Raw genomic sequence first — 22,699 nt, 5'->3', positions numbered from 1 at the left:
TATGCTGAAGCGGTGACGCTACAGCACAGGTTGGAAGATGTAGAAAAAAGAAGAATCAGTGGTTGCTCCTGGTGTTGACCTACCATTCTGTGCTGTGAAAAGTTTGAGAACCCAAATTTAACAAAAGCAGGATCTTACTTATCATTTAGCACAAGAAAAGCAGGGGAGGGTGAATCTTTGTCGTCAAAGATGTGAAAACATGAAGAATCAAAACGAAATCGGTATAGGTGATGGCAGAAAACCTGACAGCTGCTGTGGGTCCTACATGCCTGGAAAGTGAGGGGGGAGGGAGGGGTATTCAGTTAGTATTGTATTTGTCTCCTTTATTGTTATTTCTCTGTATTAGTTTATTTCATAGTTCTGTTTACTTTTTCAGTTATTTATTTACTTATTTATTTGTTAGTTTTTTCTCTTTCCCCCCAGCTGTACTTTATTTGTACAAAAAAAAAATGTAAAAAGGCTGTTTTAAGTTGATTGCAATCTGCAACCTGACCGCTAGATGCCACTACATCTTACACATCTGCACCTTTAACAGCTTTCACATGCTAGGACTTGTATTCACAATAGACAGGTAGAGGCATAACAGTGAAACATTTAGCAACGCTTGAACTAAAATGTAAGGTACTACTAGTTAATAGCAGATATTAGGTCTTCATTGCATCCTAAATCTAAATTTTTTTGTTGTTGAATAAATCCGTTTTTCTGACAGAGTCTGAACAATTTAGTTTGTGGAGCCCCTTGTCCCACCAGAGACCGCTGATTAGTTACTAGAGGGCAGGTTTAGTGAAATACCAAGCATGAAAATGTTTCAGAGGTATTTACTAAACAGCAGCAGCCCACACTTGTGTTTGGTAGTCAAACCTCTCTTAGCACTGTTACAGAAATTAGCTTACTGCTAATCTGTGGGTAATAGGAGCCGTTAGGCTAAGCTAACCTTAACGCTGGTTTTGTTAAGCGGTTGCTAGGATACCTCAGATGGGACCGTCCTGAGCCTGGAGCTGCCTCTACCAGTGCTGCTAGCAGGATACTACCCTAATACTTTAGCCACATTTAAGCTAAAATGTCCGATAAGGAGGAAGAACAGGGTCCGAAAAGTACCTTTTCCACCTATATGGCGGAAGGTGACCAACTCTTTCACAAGCGAGAATATGCCAAGGCCATTGAAAGCTACTCCACGGTAAGTTCTAACTTAGTGAGCTAACGTTAGCCTAACTTAACCTTCGAGTCTGATGGGCATTGCTGGACAAAATAAACTCGCCCTTTACCTAAAGCAGAAATTATAAATATATAAAACTCGTTCGTTTGCTTTAGGCTCTAACATTACAGCCGGACGACAAGAACTGCTTGGTTGCCAGATCGAAGTGCTATGTGAAAATGGGGGATTCAGAGAACGCACTGAAGGATGCAGAGGATTCCCTCAAAGAGGACAAGAACTTTTTCAAGGTGTGCATGAACAATAAAGTATTGGCCAATTACCTTTTGCGATGCAGAACAGGCTTTTAGCCTCAGTTTGTATTATTATTATTTCATAAATTATTTCATAAATTCCATTTTAACTCCATAAATTGGTATCTGGTTTCTGCTTAATTCGAGTCAGTGACAGTGTTCAGTACTAAATTGATTAAACAGTATGGGCAGGTTTCCCAGACCCTGATTAAGCCTAAACCCGGATTAAAAATGCTGGTTTAGAACTGCAGTTCAGTCCAAGAATAGATGTAATGCATGTCTGGGATACCAGCCTTGTGTCAGGGAATATGCAACATATGTCCATATTTGGTGAAATACTATAATTCACTTGTTATCAGTGTCAACTACTATTGCACCTACATGTGGTTTTAGTAGTATGAGCTTTGTTGCATATGAATTTTGTCTTTTGTTGAGACTCGGGAGATGTTTCAACACAGATTAGGAGTCTGTAGCACAGTGTTATGGCTGAGAGGTTTTTCCTCATCTCCCTCAGGGTTTGTATCAGAAGGCAGAGGCTCTTTATACCATGGGTGACTTTGAGTTTGCGCTGGTCTTCTACCACCGTGGCCACAAACTGCGTCCAGAGCTGCAGGAGTTCAGGTTGGGCATACAGAAAGCTCAGGAGGCCATCACCAACTCTGTGGGCAGTGAGTACTTGTGGTGAACACCCTACAACGATTCTCAGATTTACTTAATACAGAAAATATGACGTTTATTTATGATACACCTTGAAAAACTGTTTTACAAAACCTGTGCTTAAACTGTTGTGGTGTCACTGTTGTCACACAGCTGTATATTCATTTAAAATGTACAGTTTGCTACAATAGTCAATTATTAGAAGCCAGAATGAATGAGTTCCCTTTAGCTGTGGCTACTGTATTACATTGAAGCCCTATTAGAAATAAACAGCACTAGTCAGAAAATTGCTTCCCTAATGATTTATAGTCATTGTCATGGTGTGTGCTGTGAATGCACTAAACAGTCTCACTGAATGTTTTTGTCAGAACATGGGCAGATTACAAGCACTCATGCCAGTTGAGAAATAGTATGCATTTCTAATGGGACCATTAAAACTGCTGAAAAGTAGAAATTACCTTTAGGTGAACTAACTCCAAATATAAGAGTTGGAAGTTGTATTTAGTGTATCTGCCTAATGAAGTGAAACTACATCTTCTGTCTTTCTGCCTCTCCAGGTCCCTCGTCCGTGAAACTGGAGAATAAGGGTGATCTCTCCTTCTTCCATAAAACCGATGAGGCAAATATGAGTCCTTTTTTGCTCCTCAAGCAATTTAAAAAGTTGTTTTGTTACAATAAACCATAACAATATGAACACATCAGAAATAGCTCATTTAAATTGTATATCCAATAATATACATCATTATAGAGTGCTTGGTTTGAGTGAACTCTATAAAAAGGGTTGTGTAAAAACAAGTAGATAAAGACATTGTTTTACGTTGGACCATTAAATCTGATTTTAATGATGTACATACGTGTTTGTATGTTTGTATGTGTGCCTGTCTGTATATATTTATTTTCTGGCAAAAAGCTGAAGAAAGTTCGACCAAAGCCTTTGATCCATTCTGTGAAGAAGGAGTCGAGACAGCAAGGCCAGAAGACACCGAAGAGTGAGAGAACAACAAAGCAGCTACTGGGAGAGCTGTACACGGACAAAGAGTACCTGGAAAAACTGCTCAAAGATGAAGGTGTGTGTCTTAGTGGAGCTGTGAAAAACAGGAGTTGCAATATCATTCAAAAGTCAGTTTTATAATAGTGCAGAACCAACTTTGTTGCAGATATAGCACATTTGTACATGTATAAAATAACTGTAAGATGATGTTAGTACTCTACAACATCACAGCTTCAAATTTTCACATAATTATTTGAAGGTATATGACATTTTAGAACAGTACAGCATAATTAACAGATGCTTCTATAACAACTGAAAAAGCTGAAGAATATCGAGAATGAAGTTTATGACGTTATTAAATGAATAAAGTGTGTAAAGTAAAGGTAAAGGACATTTTAAACATAGATAAACTGTCTTTCACAACAATCTATGCCCATGTTTCAAACAAATAACTTCAAACATTAATAAAAAAAAGCACTTTGATAACAGCATTTTTGGCTGTCCCAGCCCCGTATAACTACACTTTATTTTAATATAATTATTGAAATATGTCAAACATGAATCTGTTTAATATCTTTTTTTAAGCAATCTTCCCTCGACATTCACTTAAACCTGTACAGACTTTCCCCCTCTCTGAAATATCTGGAATGTTCCACAAGTCACATGTTCAACAGGAATTTACGTAATCCGAATTTCCTTATGATCAGGGGAAGTAGAAAAGAAAGTTCTCTCATTCTTTTTTCTTTATTTTCACTGATATTGTGATATTGACTGACAAGGCCCCATTGAAAGTGCAACCCTGTTACTCAAATTATAGATTGAAAAATACAGTTTAACCCTTGGGTGGTGTTCGTGTTTTTGTTACTCAGTGGTCTGGTGGACCCACCACATTATTGTTTTTTAAATAATAACCATAAAAAAAAATATCACAAGTGGTCAGCGTAGCGTTCTCCTTCAGCAGCTGTAGCCAGTCAGCAGCCTGTCCATGTTGTCCACCCTCTCACACACACACTAACAGCAGGACATGTAGGAGGAGAACAGAGTGAAGGACACAGCACCTCCACACTTTTATTCCCCGCAGGTTCACCCCAACCCCACAACATGTGTAATATAAATGTGTAGGGGTGAACAGTGACAAGTCATTGAAAATGTGTCTCACAGAAAATGAGCAAAGGCCAAGGATACTGAGGTTGAAAAAATAATAAATTACTTCATTTTATCTTTTGGTAAACATTGTAAATGGGTCCCACAGACCCGAACACCACACAAGGGTTAAGTAATTCATTAGATTGTCCTTAATGTCCTCATGTTGTTAGCATTAATGTTAGTTAACCACATTTTGTGTATTTGCTAATTCTTTGCTAAAAAACAAAACCCTGTTATTCAAGGCACTGTCAGCAAAGAGCACTTGTTAAAAGAAAAAAAGAGAGAGTTCCTGAATGAGTTAACACATATTTGAGTGGTGAAATGCTTGTTATCTTTGATTCAAAGAAAATAATAAGAGGATAAAGTTTCATTTTAAGGAGTTATAAAGGCTAAATGGAAACTCAATCATGGAATCAACCTGATATCCAAAATGCCTGGTATTTGAAAAGTAGTGATGAAATCGCAGGGAACATAACGAGAGAAAAAAATACTATAAATAGATCATTATAATATTTATCATTTAACCTTTTTCTAGCTGGTTTATATTAAAAAATCGACACTGTGTAGCATATTATTGAATACAAAAACAACAGTTAATATGACAAGTGAGTTAAACATTTAAATAATAGCGTATGTTTGTTTATGTGTGTATTTACTGCTTTTCCTCACAGATCTAATAAAAGGAAAGACGCGTGGCGGCGAGCGGCTGCAGGATGTCATCTTGAACTGTATTTCGTATTTGGACACGCGGACTGAATTCTGGTGGCAACAGAAGCCCATCTATGCCCGGCAGCGAGACCGAAAGCTTCTGCGGGAGCAGTGGAACCGCGCCCGTCACCTCCCTCCCTCTGACCCCACCTGCTACATCCTTAAAAACCTGGAGGAGATTGACGCAGGTGAAACACTGCACTAGTGATTGTTCTTACCTGTTTGCCTAGTCAAAATATTAGCTATTAATGCTTCAATGCTCATTTGTTATTGTGAGCCTCTATTGTTTCTGTGTGCTTTGAATGTTTGCCTTACAGCACTGAGTGCAGGCAATGCAAACGGCAGCCTGAAAAAGGCTCGGGACGTCTTGAAGACCGTGCAGGGCTGGTCTGAGGAGGCTTTGCCCAATAAGAGCGAGGTGCTGGGAAACCTATACAGTTGCATTGGTAATACTGACCTGGCTTCAGATCCCTTATTCACACAGGCTGAGAAAACAGTGAGTCAGGGAAAAACTGATCAGACAGGATCAGTGAAAGCTAAAGTACACACTAAGATTAGTGGAGATACTAAACCAACAGGGGTGTAAACACACATTGTGATGCATCTGTGTGAAAGCCATGATTCAACTGCATTGATTTTATAATGTAATTATAGAACTGAATATAATCTATTATAATGCTATTTTTTTTAAGTACGCCCTTATTTCTTTTGGTTAAAATAAAATTATTGGACTGTTTTCAAATGTTTTTTTCAAATTTTCAAATGACTGCATCCCTCCCTCACCTCTAAAAGAAGACCTTGGTACGTTATTTTTATTGTCTATATTGTATGTGCCACATTTAAGCTGAAATGTCTGATAACAGGGGTGAACAGGGACCTGAGAGGTGTGTGTCAATTCCTCCAAATTTGTATGTATGTGTGTTTTTAAATAGTTCTAAATTGCGCCAAAATCATCAAGTTAAATCATGGTGAATCATTTTCTAAGGAATTATACACAAACTGAATCCTATGAGGTCAGAGTTTTATGCTGCGGTGGACAAAGGTCAGATTTCAGGCTGTGTCTTGTTGCTCTGTGCTCAGGTAATGCTCTGATGGACCTGGGAGACATGGACAAGGCGTTAGACAACCACCTGAAAGACCTGGAGCTGGCCCAACAAAGGTAAGTCTTCAAAATGATCCAGAATACCTGTGGCTGGCAAGTGGGTGTGTTGTTGCTTCAGCTTTTGAAAAGTTAAAAAGTAATTTGATTGAAATATTGTGTTCTTGTTTGATTTTTTTCTGCAGTAAATTAGTGGACAGTAAGTCCAGGGCTCTGGACAACATCGGCCGAGTGTATGCACGTATTGGCAAATTTCAACAAGCCATAGAAGTGTGAGTGTATCTGTCTTTATAAGTTCTTTTGTGTTGTGTACATTATAAGTATGAACGCGGTCATCTTACTGTTGTAAGGTTTTAATTGCATGTATGTAGCTGGGAGGAAAAGGTACCTTTGGCGCGAGGAGGTCTGGAGAAAGCCTGGCTGTTCCATGAGATAGGCCGCTGTTACCTGGAGCTGAAGCATCACATGGAGGCCAGAGATTACGGCACTCGCTCTCTTAGTGCTGCAGATGACATCAGTGATGAGAAATGGCAGCTCAATGCAAGTGTGCTGGTGGCACAGGCTGAGTGTGAGTCCAAACTACATTACCCAGAATGCACATGAAATTACAGAAGTATGTTAATAAGGTTAATCAAGGTCATTATTTTCCTTTAAAAACCTCTGATCAAATTTTTTTCTACAGCATAACTGTAGGACAAGAATTTGAATTTACAGCTGGAAAGCAGTGCAAATATTAAAACATATTCAAGCAAAGCAACAGAGCATGTTAATAATTAAAATTCAGATGGTTTTAAATGATTTTAAAGTGAAGTTCAAAGATTTAGATTTAGCCACAGGGTGAGCAGTGAGAGCTTGTTTACACCTGGTCACTTCATGCGTCTTGAGTATCAGGATTATAACTGGATGAGGCCAAGCCAGAGAAAAGTGCAACTGTAAATGCACCCAAAACACCTTTAAAACAGATACAAACCTGATTGTTCAAACCACTCCAGGAGGTGGTGGTGGAGATGCATTTGAGCCACATATTGTAGCGGTGTAAACACATCCATCTCTTCAAGACACATTCAGCAACCAAATGCCCCCCCCCGGTACAACCAGCACTCCTCTCAGTACAACCGAAACTCCTCCCAATACAGTACGTCACTGGGTGCGTGATCCGTGTCTATAAGGAAGATAATCATGGAGGACGCATATGGTTGGGCACAGGATGATGCCTGGGTACAAGCACAGGGAAATGCTCAAAAGCAATATGGACAGACACTACTGTGCAAAACAAACTGCAGATGACACAATTGGTAATTTGTTGCCGCGTAACAAGCAGATTTGCATAATCTGTCCCACAGAGCAGTCGGATTTCAGTCTGACTAAACGTAGACGCATTTGACTGCCAAGTGCAAATGCATGTGGCTAAAATCATTTCAGGATACAATCCAGATACTTGTTACATGAAGTGACCAGGTGTAAACAGGGTCTTATGTCCCATTATTTTAAAGTAATTGTGTTGCAAAGTCTGAAAATCAGTTTGTAACCTTAAGAATGGTCACTACTGGAACACGTTTTCTGCAATTAAGTAAACGTTCATGAGTTTTAATAAAAATTATGATTTTAGGTTTGTGTAACTGTTTAAAGCTGTGTTTCCTGCTCAAAATTACCTAAACCTGTCGCTGCCGTAACAGTCACTACTAACACATTTGTTAGCGTTTTGGTAGTGTTATGGTCGTAACAAAATGAAATGTTTAATCATTTGTTTTAATAACATAAACAAGGTATAGGGTCATTCAAAGCAAAAGGATTTTAATCTAAAGTTCAATTCAGATAAATGTCAAATTTTTTTTTTTTCAACTCTTTGAACCATTTTAGTAGAATGATCCATGTGTAAATCAATAGAAATATTTATACTTGCATGGTTTAAATGTGTTCTTGCTTTTAAAGTGCATTAGCATCCTCTTTATTTGCTGTGTTATTTTGTCTTTTCCCTCTGCAGTCATCTAGTTTGTAATGTTGCCCACAGATATTTTTGCTAATTTTCAATGTCTTCATCTTTTTTCTTCTCTTAGTGAAACTGGGTAACTATAAAGCCAGTGTGTTACACTTTGAGAGGGCATTGGACCGGGCTAAACTGCTGCAGGACGATGCTGCCAGAGATGCCATACAGAAGGTCAACACAGACATTCCTCCTCTCTCTTCTCTCGTTCATCCAGGAGCTATCTTTTGCTCTCGTTTTACTCCTACCGGTTTTCTATCACTGCATTCATGCTGAATTAAAATGGCTGAGATTCTGAATTACTGAGAATTTTACTCAACTGCAGAAACTAGTGTTTCTCTGTTGTCCCTGTAACAAAGCACAGCGTGACAGTAATATAGTAATATATATTCAGAAGAGTCTCGGGATGAATGGGAATGTTTAGATCACAAGGATGTTGTTAGTCCATTACTCTATCAAGCTTTGCTGAGGGCACTGGACCAGCGTAAAATAAAAAATAAAATAACAATCAGCAGAGGGTTCCTTCTACGGTGTAGCAAAATATGAAAGAGTAGAGGTTTTCAAAAATACAGTAACTGATACATATTAGTTTACAACCTGGACAATTTGTACCAGGAGTCATTTAAAAATGACCTCTAGATGACAGATTTTCTTATTCTAGTTATTGACCACTGAATACAGATCAACCAAATGATGGTCAGAAATGATTAAACCACTTTTGATGGTCAAGAGTGTTGAATATTTGTGCTAATGTCGCATTAAACACTACACACCAATAATAAATACACTGTATATCCAGTCGTTTGTAGATGTTTCTTCTGAAATCAGGGGTATTAATAGGGAGTTTTTCTCCCTTTGCTGCAGTAACAGCCTCTACTCTTTTATGAAAGCATTACACTAAATTTCGGGACATTACTGTAAGATGTTGCTTGCATTCGGCCACAACAGCATTAGTGAGGCCAGATCCTGGTGTTTGAATATTAGCTCTAGATAACAAACTTCATTATAATTCATCCCAAAGATAGTGGATCATGCTCCCTCACTCCAAAGAATGCAGCTCTACTGCTCCACAGAGTAGTGCTGGGGGGCTTTATACCCCTTTAGCTGGCACTTGGCATTGGGCATGGTGACCATGGGCTCATGAGCACTTGCTCCAGAGTGTCCTATTCTACTGGCAATGCTTATCTATGGCGATTGTACAAGCTGTGTGAGCACAACTGAACACTTATGCCAGCAATGGGTGCATATTTAAGGGGAATTCCACCAAGTTTTCAAAAATTCTACATAATTAAATGGTTGAGATTTAAACAGTCATCCAAAGTGGTTTGATGTGAAATGGTTCATTGTAGAGAAACTTACCAACTCAGATTGTCTTTACAGTGGTGGTGATAGGAACCAAAGGCTGCTTCCATTAAAATGGAAGAAAAAACAGGGCCATTGATAACATGAGTCCTCTATCTATATCAGACTAAATGTAGTGTTAAACTTAGAGGACACTGATCTAAACTGATTTTAGTTACCTTTGCATTTTGTGTCTGCAACAAAGACATAGCCACTTTATTTACTATGTAAAACCACCAGTGAATCAACACATCTTCTCAGTGTTTGTATGTTATGTTAACAACAGTAAAATAAATATGAAAAATATAAAAATGAAAAAATAAGCTTCCTTCAGGTACTATTTTGCCTTATAATGACACTCCACCATGAGTAGATTAAAAAAAAAAGTTTTAGGCCAGAACTTTAGTGCAAAACTATTGTAAAATTGCATCAGGCAATTTGTAACAGTTTTGTGTAATAACATTTTGTGAGCTTTTAGAGGCTTTGAACTCTTCAGATGTTTGGTTCCTATCACTGTGGAGCTCCACCACTGTGGAGCATTCCGCATCAAACCACTCTGAAAGACTTTGCTTACATCTTTGCTATTTACTTTTTCAGAGAAATTGAAAATTCAGTGGAATTCCCCTTTAAAAAGGCCAAATTCCCTAATTAGAAAAGGAGTATGGAAACTTCTGGACATACGGTGGATGAAATCACCTGACTGCTTACTTTTAGCATTTCTTACTAGGGCCAGATAAAACATTTATTTTTCCTTTAATTTCTGGATTTAATTCTGAAACTTCTGTCTTTTGTGATTCACTGGTGTCATTTGATTCTTTGAACTGACATCTGACTCTCTGGTCCATCAGGCTCTTCGTGAGACGAGGCAGCAAGTGACACAGTGAGAGGAAAGTCTGTTTGCTTTCCCCTTCTGATGGACTTTTCTGTGACTAAATCAACTCTGAAGGCAAATCTAAACCAACAAATCCTAACTGCTCTTCATATTCACACTTCCGAACACTGAAATAAAGCCTGTGTGGAGAAGATACTATGGTTTTATGTTCAAAAAACAGTCATAATTCATTTTCACATTTACCATTTCAACCTCTCTTTATTACTTGGAGTAAAACTGTTTGTTTATTTGTCTTTAAGGATGTATGTAAATGAACTCTGTTTTGATTGGTTGCCATGTATTGGGTCACAGACTGAAAGATACTTTATAACTTCAGAATCAGTGAGCGGAGCTAAACTGCTGTAGGCTGTTTAGGTGTGTATGTATACGTAAAATGACATCACAAAAACAATTCTTTCTAAACAACCCCAGTCTAGTTTCCTGAAATGGATTAGGTGGATTCTTTATTTCAGAAAAAATAGGAAAATTCAGTTTTCCATGATATGGGCCCCTAACAGCATGTACTGTTTTAAGCGTTTTGCAAGTACTGATATTGTTATGGTGGTGTTGGTGCATAAACATATCCTTTTTAATCAATTTGCTAGTTCTTCTCCATGTTCCATGCGGTGATATATGAAGTTTCTAAGGCAATGAAAGGCCAACACAAACTTTTATCTCCTTTGGACAGCAAGTAAATAAAGGTTTCTTCCCCATGTCGACAAGTTCTGTTTTTGGAGGTAGAAAGTTTTTGCCGCACGCTGACAAAAGGTAATACAGCCTTATTTTATTTTTGACTTCAGGGTGTTTCAAAAGAAGGATGTGCCAAGATTAATTGCATAATATTGAAAATGTGTGCATATGTGTTTGTGAGAAAGTTATGCAAGAACATACCAGAACCTGTTAGAAAGCAGTTTTGGCTTGTCTGTATTTGCCACAGAGAGGCCTGGAAAACCGAGTTTATCCCTTGGTTGCAGAAGAGTTAGATGAGCTGATTAGGCCCTGATGCTTTGTAGCATTGCTTAGGCTAGCACACTCAGCTCACACACAGCTGGTCTTCTGAACACAGATTCATTGTAGTCCTGTAATAAAATATTCTCAGTTCGTCTTTCTGTTTTGATAATGGCCTCTAGTCCAGGAGCCGACTTAATCTGGCTTAATCTGTGTCCAGGAAACATGCAATTTAGTAGTACGTAAGTCAGTACTAAGAGCTTACAACATACTAACAAGATTTGGCTGGTGTACCGTAGATTGTGTAATTAAACGGCTCTTTTAGGCAACAGCTCTTTCTCTCTCTCTGCTGATATCCAATATGTGCTGAGGGATTAAAATGGAAGAAAAAACAGGGCCATTGATAACATGAGTCCTCTATCTATATCAGACTAAATGTAGTGTTAAACTTAGAGGACACTGATCTAAACTGATTTTAGTTACCTTTGCATTTTGGTCACACTCGCCAACATCTCGATACTCCTGGGTTCAAAATTCTCCCATTTTAAGATCTTTTTGTTTATCAAACCTGCAGCATGAAGCAAGGCAATTAATGATTTTCTCAAAAAGAACTACTTTGAGCCAGTTACCCAAACATGGACTAAGGACAGTCTTGGACTAAAAAGAATTTCCAGTTGTGTGGAATTTCCATTGTTTTAATCTCCTATGGCCACGCCCCCCAAACAACAAACAAAGGGTAATTCCACCAATTAAAAAACAAAATCTGAATAAATTACTTGTTGAAATGTAAACAAAGTCCTTCAGACCAGTTGGATGAAAAATGCTTCATTCTAGAGAAATGTACCAAATCTGAATTGTTCACAGTGGTGATAAAAAGACTAGGATATCTGAAAAGTTGAATAGCTCTAAAAGCTCCCTCACAGAAAGTTGAGAAGTAGTTGGGAACATGAAATGAATATTTTGACATTATTTTAGGACAGTTTTGAGATCATATTTAGGCCTAAAATTATTTTTTTCTTATTCCTTCATGGTGCAGAGGTACATGCAGGGTGTTATAAGCCAAAACAGTACCCAGATTTACTGCTGTTTTACCATTATATATGTCACATAATAATCTCTGTGGCTTGAATCAGAATTTTTTTTAAGTCCCCTATATTCAGACAGCCTGTGAGGCCAACCTCAGCTACATGTTGTTACTTTTTTTTAGCAAACAGCAAATATTTTACCTGAACGAAAAATGATTCACCCCTGGCTCTTCATTCTGTCACGCGTATAAGGCCAAACCTTGGTCAAATGTCTGAAACTCAGATGTTTCTGGGGAACCGAATGCAACTACTCAGCATTACCGAGTGAGATCATGGCCACGCCCATGCATATAAATTACGCGCTTTTTCATTATGCAGATGACATGCGTATAGCCACGCCCATTAAACATCCTACGACAGTGTTACACACCAACAGGGCCGTTTGGGGGGGTCTTAAGCGACATTCCCAACCACACAGGATGAGAATGAGTTAATATTATTTTTTATCAGGAAAAAAGTTTAATAAATGCTAAAACAAACATCATATAACATTAATAAACTATGGACAAATGTTAACTGTTAAAAAATGTATGTTTTAATAACAGCAACTAACAAATCACCTAACGACTTATGAATAAATACGTTAATAAATAAATAAATAGACACAAATTAATACTTTCACAAATTTACATAGTGTGGCAGTGGCGTGTGACTCAGTTCTGCTTTCTAGATTTTTTGTAAGCAAAGTTATCAGCAACGTCTTCACAAGACAGACAGTTAATATTATGAATAGCATAAAAGACTTAAAAAATACATCTATATTTTTTCTTTTTTTAAGTCGCCACAATTCAGGAATCTCACTGAGCTGTTTTTGAGGGAAATATCCGTTTATGAGCTTCAAGTACGATTAGACCACGCCCCCTCGCAAAAACTGACCCTGCCCACGCTGCCTGTCGTGCTAGTGCAGCAGCACAGCTCAAGAGCACCGTGGCCTCTGCTTCGCTTCCCCTGATCACTGCTCGGCCAGGCGGGGGCAAATTTTCACCGAGCAAAGAAACAAGGGGGAAAAAGGACAACAGAAAGGTGCTGTTCGCCGCTGCACGGCCCCAGTGAGCGGGAGCTACACGAGTTACTTTCAGCGCTTCAGCCCGGGTAAGAAGAGCTTCTTTTATTCCTCTGCCTGCTTTTCCTCTCAGTGTCTCCACCCGCCTTTCTGAGCAGAACACAGTTTCCTCTTCTTGTTTTTTGGACGCTTTTGGGTCTTCTTGATAGTCTGGGGGCACCACGTGGCTCCAGCCAGCGCTTTTTGGCCTCGGTTCTGTCAAACGCAGCGTTTTTGCTCTTGGTGTGTGTTTGGAGTCTCTGTGTGTGTGTGTGTGTGTGTGTGTGTGTGTGTGTGTCGTGGCGGTGCTGCCACTCCCCACATGTCCCCAAAATCCAAATCTGTCCTCATTCTTCCCCACTAAACTGCCTAATTTCTTCCCCACCGCCCTCCATTCAGTTTATGCCCTGCAACCAAAATGCCACTTATTTCCTTCCTCCCCTAATTATCTACAGCTGTTTCCAGCTGCCCTCGTTTTTCTATGTAGTCTAGATCCGTACGGCCCCCAGTGTGTGTCTTATGTGAAATCAGGCTCTTCTGTAGCCCTTGGTTCCTTCTTTGTGTCGCTGGCTCTTCGCTGAGAGGCTGAAGATGTCTGGAGGTCTGCGTTTCTTTGTCTAGAGTGGAGGAGCGCACGGCGTGGCCCAGATCTAATTCGGTCGCACAAAGAAAGCGACGCAAACCATTTGCAGGTGTTGCTGTCTCACGCTGGCCTCGCCTGGCTGGTCCCCTCTGCTGTTCCTATCCCCCTTTGTGTGCCCCCATTTCCCCTCTGTTTTGGACTGTGTTCAAGGTAAAACTAACGCAGCTGCTGGCCTGCAGTAGCTTTTAGTCCACGTTCTCCTCGCGTGGGCTCGAGGGCTGTACACAGGCCTGCTGTCTGAACGGCTGAGAGGGGCATAAGGTTCTAGTGGTTCCCTGCGTGAATGTAGGTCGAGCTGAGTTGGTTACATTTTAATGAAAACGTGTTATCAGACCAGGAACAGTTGGTAGAGGAAGACTGATGGGCGTCACTCTCTCCTGGGCTGCGTCTAAAAGCTGAAGTGTGCTGAGTGTTGAAGAACAGGAACACTGGTCAGCTGATACTCTTCGTGCTTAGAACCACGCAGCTGCAGCGGGGGGGCTGTAAAAATCGAGAAAATGACAGTTGGCTGTTCGTGAATAGAAAAGATGTTGGAGATAAAGGGGGCTGCGTTTTGCCCTGGCCCCTCTGTGCCTGGCTGAGAAGAGGGAGGGTGGGTGAGACAGCAGGAGAAAGATGGCCAGGGAGGAGGAGGAGGAGGAGTATGGGGGGGTATAAGGACATGGAAGAGCAGACAGCAACCTACAGGGACTGCACTTACAATGCAAGGGTGGTTCCTCGAATTTCAAACCCAAATCCTTCTGGGAGTCAGAGGAAATTTGCTTTTTTTTTTTTTCTTTTATTTTAACTTTACCTGGGCAGGCCTGTGTTGAGGCCTGAAAGAATGAGCTCATGTCTGTGGGAAAGAGTCAGTTGGATTGCATTTTCAGGCGTTTGAGAAATCAAAGAGTAATACATTCCACATGCCGTATTTATTTAAGGGAAATTCCACTGGTTTTTCAAACTAACTGCATGATTCAATGATTGAGTTGTAAGCGTGGTCATTCAGATTGGTTTGATGTGCATTGGAAATCCTAACCGAGCCCAAATTCTTTACAGAGAATTAAAAGTAAGGTACAAAAAAGTGTTTTGGCCCAAAACACTATCTGAAAAACTGAAAATGACTCTGAATGACTTTATAATTTATACAGTTATTAAATTATACAGATATTCACAAGAAATCATGGAATACTCTTTTAAAGCCCTATTCAGGAATGGCTGTAATTTTTTACATTTTTGTTTATTTATTCAGGAAATCACAGTGAGAATTACTTAGAATGACTGTTATGATTTATGGATACATGACTAACAATTATTTACATGTCTTTATTTCATGATGTAAATATGGCAGGTTTAGCCAAGTGGACTACTTTCATTAGCTGTGCCTGGTCAGGTTAGTGTTTAAAATACTATAGCAGTAGTTTAGCATTAATAACAAGAAAAATTTGCGTGTTTTTTCCCCTTTTGGAAGGTTTTGTTTTTTTTTTCAAACTTACAATGACTCCTCCTACCAGTTCAACATGCTCTCTGTTGCTAAACTTGGAACTAATACGAGGGTGGTTGTGGTTCTGTTTTGACACTTCCTGATTGCCTTTAAGTATCTCAAAATTAGGAACGCTCTCTTGCTCAGTGTGTCTTATGAACTAAATGAGTTCTGCACTGAACAAGGGGAATTAGAATCTGGATTAACCCAACTAATACTATTATGAAAACATAATAGTGACAGATGCTGGACTATTAGCCAGAAGCATTTTAATTAGGCATATGTTAAGTCCCTGTTACAGTGAGTGGGGGGAAATAAGTTATTTGACTGCTGCTAATGATTTCTGCACAAATGTGGAACAGTTCTAGTTTCTTGTTAATTGTAGTGCGTGAAGGTATGTGGACCACAAATTAGTGATGCACTATGTGTTTTTGATCCACTACATGCTGTGTAGCATCTGATACTCCATATCTGAAACACTGACTAAGGATGCATGTCTTGAGTCTCATCTTTGATGCTGAGCTTCTGGGGAACCGATAATGATCTCATGTTTGTTTGTATTTTTTATTTTTTTCAGACACTGCTGTTGAGGAATGGAAGCTGATCAGAACCAGGAAGTGCCAGAGGCTGTTGCTGAGTCACAGGCCATAGAGGAATCGCCTGCTCCTGAGCAGCCCAAGCCTGAGGAGGTGGAAGAGAAGCCCTCGGAGCCCGCCGAGTCACCGCAGAATCCTACGGAGACGGGGGAGGCACCAGCGAAAACTTCTGAGCCAGAGAAAGCACCCGAGGTGGAGCCTGCTGAAGCCAAAGCATCTCCTGAGCCTGTGCAGGCAACCGAGAACGTGGAAGCAGCAGCAGCAGACCAAGCGAAGCCTTCAGAAGTGGAAAAGCCTCCTGAGAAACCAGCAGAGGGTGAGACTAAGACAGAGAATGAAATAGTGGAGCAGAAGACCACTGAGCAGGTGGAGAAGAAGCAAGAAGTTGCTGAGAAGTCTGCTGACCAGTCAGAACAAAAAGTAGAAGGAAAGGATGCTGGGGAAGTGGAGGCCGCCGCCGCTACTGCTGCGAAGGAGGCAGAGAAGGCAGGTGCCCCAGCGTCAGAGACGGAGCCTGAAAAGCCGTCTGAAGCAGAGCAGGTTCAAGCTGAGCTCCCCAAAGAGGCAGCGCAACAACCAAAGGAGGCGGAGCTGCCACTTTTCTATGGCTGGTTCCTGCTTTCAGAGGTTGAGCAGAGGATAAGGTGCTCCACCATGGATTTCCTCAAGACTCTGGACACTTTGGAGGCCTTCAAGAAACATCTCAGTGAATGTGAGTGCATAGTGGTTCTAAGTGTCAGCTTGCCATGCCTAGTGCGGTCACTATTGATTATATTAGTAGTAGAGTAAGGTACTGTACTAATGTACTAATCGAGTAGTTGGAGTTTTTTTAAAAAAGGTCACAATAAAATAAAATAAAAATGACTAAAAAAAAAACACTAACAACCTGTGCAGAACCTTAAAAAACCCTGATTATTAGAAAAGAGAAACTCCATATTTTAAGAATAGTTCATTTAAACAAAATAACATCACTGTTTGGCAAAAATGTATGATTAGGTTTATCAATCGGGCTCTGTTTCTTACTATAAGAGAGAACTAGGAGAATTTAAATATTGTATAATTATGCAAACTGCCAGCTAATCATTATCAAGTCACAGAAAACCTGCATTTGACCTGCAAGTTATAAAGTTTGAATAATTGTGAGGGTTTATTTTTCTTATTATTTTCATTAAGGTATTGAGTTCTGTTTAGTCATCTTATTTTTTGGCATTCTTTTTAAATCTTTTTGATTACATCTTTAGTTACTGGGGAAGCAGAGAAAGAGGTAGACCTGGAGCAGTACTTCCAGACCAAAGAACCTCTCCACTGCACAACCAAATTCTGTGACTATGGAAAGGCAGAGGGATCAAAAGAATACGCTGAACTACAGGTCAGTTTCATATGAAACCATGTAGTATGAATCACACATAGAATTGATCACACTACATCAGTTGTTTGGTGCACTGCTGAACTCGCTCCTTTTCCATATGTAGGTGGTGAAGGACTCGTATGGCAACTCAGCGGAGCTGTCCGTTGTGGGTCTCATGGTGACCCCTCGCACGTTTGGTGCCCGTGTAGAGCTGACCCCAGAGCAGTTGCAGCTGTGGCCGGCAGGAGCTGATAAAGAGGGCGTACCCGAGGCCTCCCTGGCAGGTGTGGAGGCTCTTCCGGAGGGCAGCCGCGCCCACGTCACCTTGGGCTGTGCGGCAGGGGTGGAGGCGGTTCAGACCGGCTTGGACCTCCTGGAGATCCTGGTTCTGCAGCAGGGAGGCCAGGAGCAGTCGGCCGTGGAGGAGCAGGAGCTGGAGCCGGGCACACTGTCCTACCTGGGCCAGGGCCGCTGGTACCTGAGCTTGAGGGAGGCGGTCACATGCGACACCACTTTCTCCAGCTTCTCTGAAGACAAGCGTCCCGCTGAAGCAGCCAAGAAGGAGGGTGGGGAGAAGAAGAAGAAGCCAAAGTGCTCCATTCTGTGAGGGAAATGGAGAAGATGTTTCTTTAGGGTTCTTGGGGGGGGCACTCCCCAACTGCCTGAGGCTGGTTTTCTGTATGTGTGGTTGCTGTGGGTTGTGTGTATGTGTTTTTTCAGCTTTAGTGTACGCATAGGGCTGGGGGTGGGTGATTTTTGGTACATACTGCAAGCCCCTGTCATTCCAAAGCACTCCCAGCCCTCCCTTTAGCAGGTGCCTTTCCCCCTCTTTCGCTTGGCAGCACAAGCTCCGAGGCCTTAGAATCTGCCTTAAGGTCATTTCTCACCCTGCTGTAGGTCATAGTTCACTCGTTAGGTGCTACTAGCTCACTCGGCTTTGGCCACTGCACTATCCCTGTTCTCTTCTACACTGCGGCATTCAGTCAGTCTTCCCTGCACTCAGTAGGATGTTAGCTTGCTTATCAGGACGCGTTTATCTCTACTATTAGTTTAGCTACACTGTCGTCACCGCTTGTCACTTCCAATTTGGCTTAGGTTTTGTTAGTTTTGGTCAGGCTGGAGTGCTAGAACGTCTGTTCAGATGCTGCAACTAGATGTAACCAATATTGGTGCCAAATAGGTATGGCTTGCCTCCAGGTTAGTTCAAAAATTTGAGCCTAGATTTGATTACTGCGCATGAATGGCTGTTTGTTGCTGTGCGTATGTTTGGAACGTCTGCGTATTTAGTGCATTTCTTCTCTCTCTGCAGTAGTGATATGACTCTTGTGATGAACGTCAATAAGACAGCATGCAGCGTCAACTTTAAAACCCCACTCCCCACTCATTAGCCGTCTTCAGTGCACAGGCATTTTCAACGTAGTTTTTTTTTTTGCATTGTTCCACTTTTTTCCACTCTGTATCCAACATGGCTGTATTCTGTCTTTTTCTCAGTGAGTGAAACTGTGAATGTGTCTTTCATAAAGCTCTCATGTGGTGCTGCAGTCACTCCGTGGGAACTTTCTTTCTGAATGTGCTGTCTGCCACATTAGCTAACACGGCTAACACGCTACACTTCGCCTAACCATATCTTCTGTCGATTGGATCGCATCGACACAGCACTATTAGCGTTTTTGAGCTAGTCTCATGTGTTCTTTCCCATTGCTGTCACTTTCGACAAAAGGTGCACTCAGAATACTGTGACTGGCGACTGCCTCGTGCCTTCCTCCGCAGTTGGGTGCTCGAAGGCAGCAGCCATGCTTATGTAGGCCTCCGTCACTGAGGCGCGATGTTTTTTGCACTTACCTTTTTTGATTTTGTTTGTTTTTTGTACACTTAATAAAGAATTTGCTTGGCTCTGACAACCTTGTCTGCTTGTTCTGTTCTGTTTTGATGAAGTGTCAGCTGTAGCTTTCACACTTCCTCATTTTGGGTTTTCTCATTTTGTTTTTTTCAGTCTGCCTTCCAAGCACAATGTGTGTAATCATTGGTTTCAAATAGGTGCTTTCACCAAAATGAGCTCCTCTATTGTGTTGTAGCCCACCAGCCAGGCCCACTTTTTTTTTTTCGTTTTTTTTGTTGTGGCAGGGCAGACTCGTGCGTGGCAGCAACTTGAAAGCATTTCCTGATTTCCACAGCAACAGATGAACCAAGTGACTTTAATTTACTGTAGTTGAAATTCACAGGCTGGTAGTTTGCATTAAACTTGGTCCTGATTTATTAGATGGTAGAGCCGGTACTGCTTAGGAAGGGCAACTTAGGCAACCTAACCAACCTGCTATGCAAATGAAAATTAGTTTACCACCACAAATCATTATGGACCGTTATCCACTGTGATATTCAAATGGTGGGTAATGCAGTTTCCAAATTCTTCCACAAGGTGGCACTAATGAAGTGTTTGTAGACTCAAAGGACCTTGTAGACCTATGGGCCAGTTTTCTAGACCTAGACTGAGTTTAAACCTAGTCTTAAAAGCCTACATGACACTGCATTCAGTCATGAGAGTGTTAGTAGGTCAGGAACCTACTAACCTGTTGGATCATCTGGATTCAGTTCATCTCAGACATTAGATGGAGCTTTATCACTCCAGAGACCACTGCTCCACAGCCCAATACTGGGGGCATTATATTCCTCTAAACTGGTGTTTGGCATTGGGCATGTAGACCATCAGCATATCCAGAGCACCCCATATTCTGTTGACAATGCTTTCTAACGAGATTATAACATTGTGTGCTCAGCTGAACACCTCTGTCAGCAGTAGGTGCATGTTAAAGGGATATCCCACCCATTTTTCACAAACTTGTGTAAATTAACTGTAGAGATGTAAACCAGGTCATTCAAAGTGTTTTGGTGTGAATGGTACATTGTAGAGAAACGTACTGACTCTGATCTCTGATTTCATTACAGAGGTGGTAATGGGAACTAGGGGTTGCTGCATCTGCAACGCACATACAGCAGTTTTATTTATTATCCAAAATGACCAGTGAACATGTTTTTTTTTATGTCATAGCTGTTGAACAGCCTCATATTTCCAAAAGAGTCACTTTTCAGTAGAAGGATTTTAAAGTAAAGTAAAATTAAGTAAGTCTGGAAGAAAAAACACAGTTCTTAAAGTGCTTTTTAGCCAGCATATCCACCTCTCCACCATGAATGGATAAAAAATTGTGGAATTTAAGAACTCCAGTTAGCTTTTGCTTTGTCGGTTTTATGCTGAACAGACCAATAGCAATGATCCAGAACTACTTGGAAAACATTGCTAATTGTTTTTTCCTTCTCCTGTAGAGGTATCAGTTTAAAGATACAAAACCTTGTAAAAAGGTTTTGTATCACATATTATTCCCTCCAGGCCACATACAGTTCATTAATGGAAACATCGGAAGTCATATTAGCAGCCATTTTGTGTAATAGCTGTGAAGTAGCTTTTAGAGGCATTTGGACGTCTGGTTACTCTCAGCACTACTTTCACTTGATCACTCTTTAGAACGGAACTGTCAAACCGTTGGTTGGTGTGGATACTTTTGGGCATATAGTGTATTTTCACTTACTGATCAGTTCTACCTTTCCATTGAGTCTTGGATACAGAAGAAGGAGAAGTGATTTGAGTTGGATAGGTTGAACTTTAAATTCAGCTGATTAGGTCAGTTTCATATTGCTGAATCACTGTAACGTAGTGGTTTCTGGCCTTTACTAGCTCAGCTGATGATTCTCTGCCAAGACTGCCCAGCCTAATCTCCCTGGATGTGTGTGAATGCACATGTTTGTCAAAGAGACAAAGAAAAAGTGATTAAACTTTATTCCAGAATCTGTTTCTCTATGTATCACCCTGTATTCATAGAATTTAATTTAGAATTAGTCCGATCCAGTCTGTTGCGCTACTATTGCAATATCATCTTATCTGGCTTATCCAAAACCTTAAATAACAGTGTTTGTATTTATTCAGTGTCACTGCCCGGAGATCAATGAGAATGTTTCTATTTAAAGCTGGTATCTTTTTTTTAAATGTATTTATTAAAGCCAGTTGACTCATGTCTTTTGGCTGGAGTTCTCAGACTGCATTAAGTAATCATAGTGGAGATAAAGAGCCAGGCTATGCATTAGCAGCACAGTCAGGCCTGCATATTTTAATGGCCAACATTTTACTTTGACCTACCTTACCTAGAGAGAGGGTGTAAGTGATAAATCCTGTCCTGTGTGACGTGAGAAAGGACTGGACCGTGTCTACACCCCTTCATTAAAGGAACTTCACCTAGGACATACATATTTATGTGCCCTCAAATGAACTCAGCATACAAAATCTTGCAACTTCAATATTGCTGCATCATCCGAGTCTGTTGATTATGAGTATAAGGGAGCAGTTATTTTACATACAAATGCCATTCACACTCAATATGATCTCTTATCAGCCACTTTAAGAAATCTGTTGATACAAAATTTGTTAACCACCCTCAAACCCAGTGAACAAAAACTGAATGGACCCCTATACAGTAATGACTCATAGGAAACAGAAAAATGTCATGTAATTTGCTGTTTGCTCACTATTGCTGCCTGGTTTGCGTTAGACTTCTTATTTAAGACTTAAAAATGATAAAATGATGCATATATCATGTTGCAGGTTGTGAAGGATCCATTTAAAAATGGTTACCATGAGATGCATTATGAATTTAGAGGCTGTCAGGGCTGTTTGTGTAGTGCTGATGGAAGCTAACTAGTGAGGTATGTTGTTAACGGACCCATATCATAGAAAACTGAATTTTCCTCACTTTTTTATATAAAAAGATTTAAAGTACTATGTAAATGTTGCTTAGGTTTCAAAATATATTATTCACTCCAGACTACATTCTGTTCATTTATGGAAATTAAGCTGCAAACACAGTCCATTTTGAGTCCAGTGTTTTTGTGATGTCATGAAAACCAACACATTTACATGTACCTAACTTTTTTTAGCCTACAGCACTTTAGTTCCGCACAATCATACTGAAGTTATGAGTGCAACCAGCCCAAACTGATTTCTGAATGAGGTGCAATACAGGGCAGCCAATCAGAACAGAGCTCATTTACATAGATCAGTCTTAAAGGCACAGTAACAGAAACAGTCTGCTTAATTCTAGGAGAAAAATGAGATGTTAAAAATGGTCATATAGTATGAATTATGACTGGTGTTGATGTAAGGAAATTGTAGGATATGAGTCCTTAAAGAAATTAGATCTTTCTGTGAGTCATGGCTGTACAGTTGTGTCAATATCAACCCAATAAAGATTTTAGGCGGTCCAACCGTGTCATGGGGCCCTAATGTAAA

At 40.4% G+C, this 22,699-nt stretch overlaps 2 protein-coding genes across 2 annotated transcripts; both read left to right on the top strand.

The window, feature by feature from the left end:
• Nucleotides 1-973: 973 nt before the first annotated feature.
• Nucleotides 974-10,399, top strand: odad4 (outer dynein arm docking complex subunit 4). Its single transcript, XM_036589943.1, has 12 exons — nucleotides 974-1,177; nucleotides 1,312-1,443; nucleotides 1,961-2,114; nucleotides 2,661-2,722; nucleotides 3,014-3,170; nucleotides 4,912-5,136; nucleotides 5,266-5,394; nucleotides 6,029-6,107; nucleotides 6,233-6,319; nucleotides 6,419-6,615; nucleotides 8,105-8,205; nucleotides 10,221-10,399. Exons 1-12 carry the CDS (start codon nucleotides 1,061-1,063, stop codon nucleotides 10,254-10,256), a joined length of 1,476 nt encoding a protein of 491 aa, XP_036445836.1. The 5' UTR covers nucleotides 974-1,060; the 3' UTR covers nucleotides 10,257-10,399.
• A 2,770-nt stretch (nucleotides 10,400-13,169) lies between these two features.
• On the top strand, nucleotides 13,170-18,874 carry LOC118821365 (2',3'-cyclic nucleotide 3' phosphodiesterase). The gene is made up of 4 exons (XM_036589944.1): nucleotides 13,170-13,368; nucleotides 16,001-16,731; nucleotides 17,261-17,388; nucleotides 17,492-18,874. Exons 2-4 carry the CDS (start codon nucleotides 16,017-16,019, stop codon nucleotides 17,972-17,974), a joined length of 1,326 nt encoding a protein of 441 aa, XP_036445837.1. The 5' UTR covers nucleotides 13,170-13,368; nucleotides 16,001-16,016; the 3' UTR covers nucleotides 17,975-18,874.
• Nucleotides 18,875-22,699: the final 3,825 nt, after the last annotated feature.

The sequence above is a fragment of the Colossoma macropomum genome, unplaced genomic scaffold (assembly GCF_904425465.1).
Source record: "Colossoma macropomum unplaced genomic scaffold, Colossoma_macropomum, whole genome shotgun sequence".
Taxonomy (NCBI): Eukaryota; Metazoa; Chordata; class Actinopteri; order Characiformes; family Serrasalmidae; genus Colossoma; species Colossoma macropomum.
Note: the sequence above shows the minus strand (reverse complement) of the source record. Positions and strands in the feature narration are given on the sequence as shown.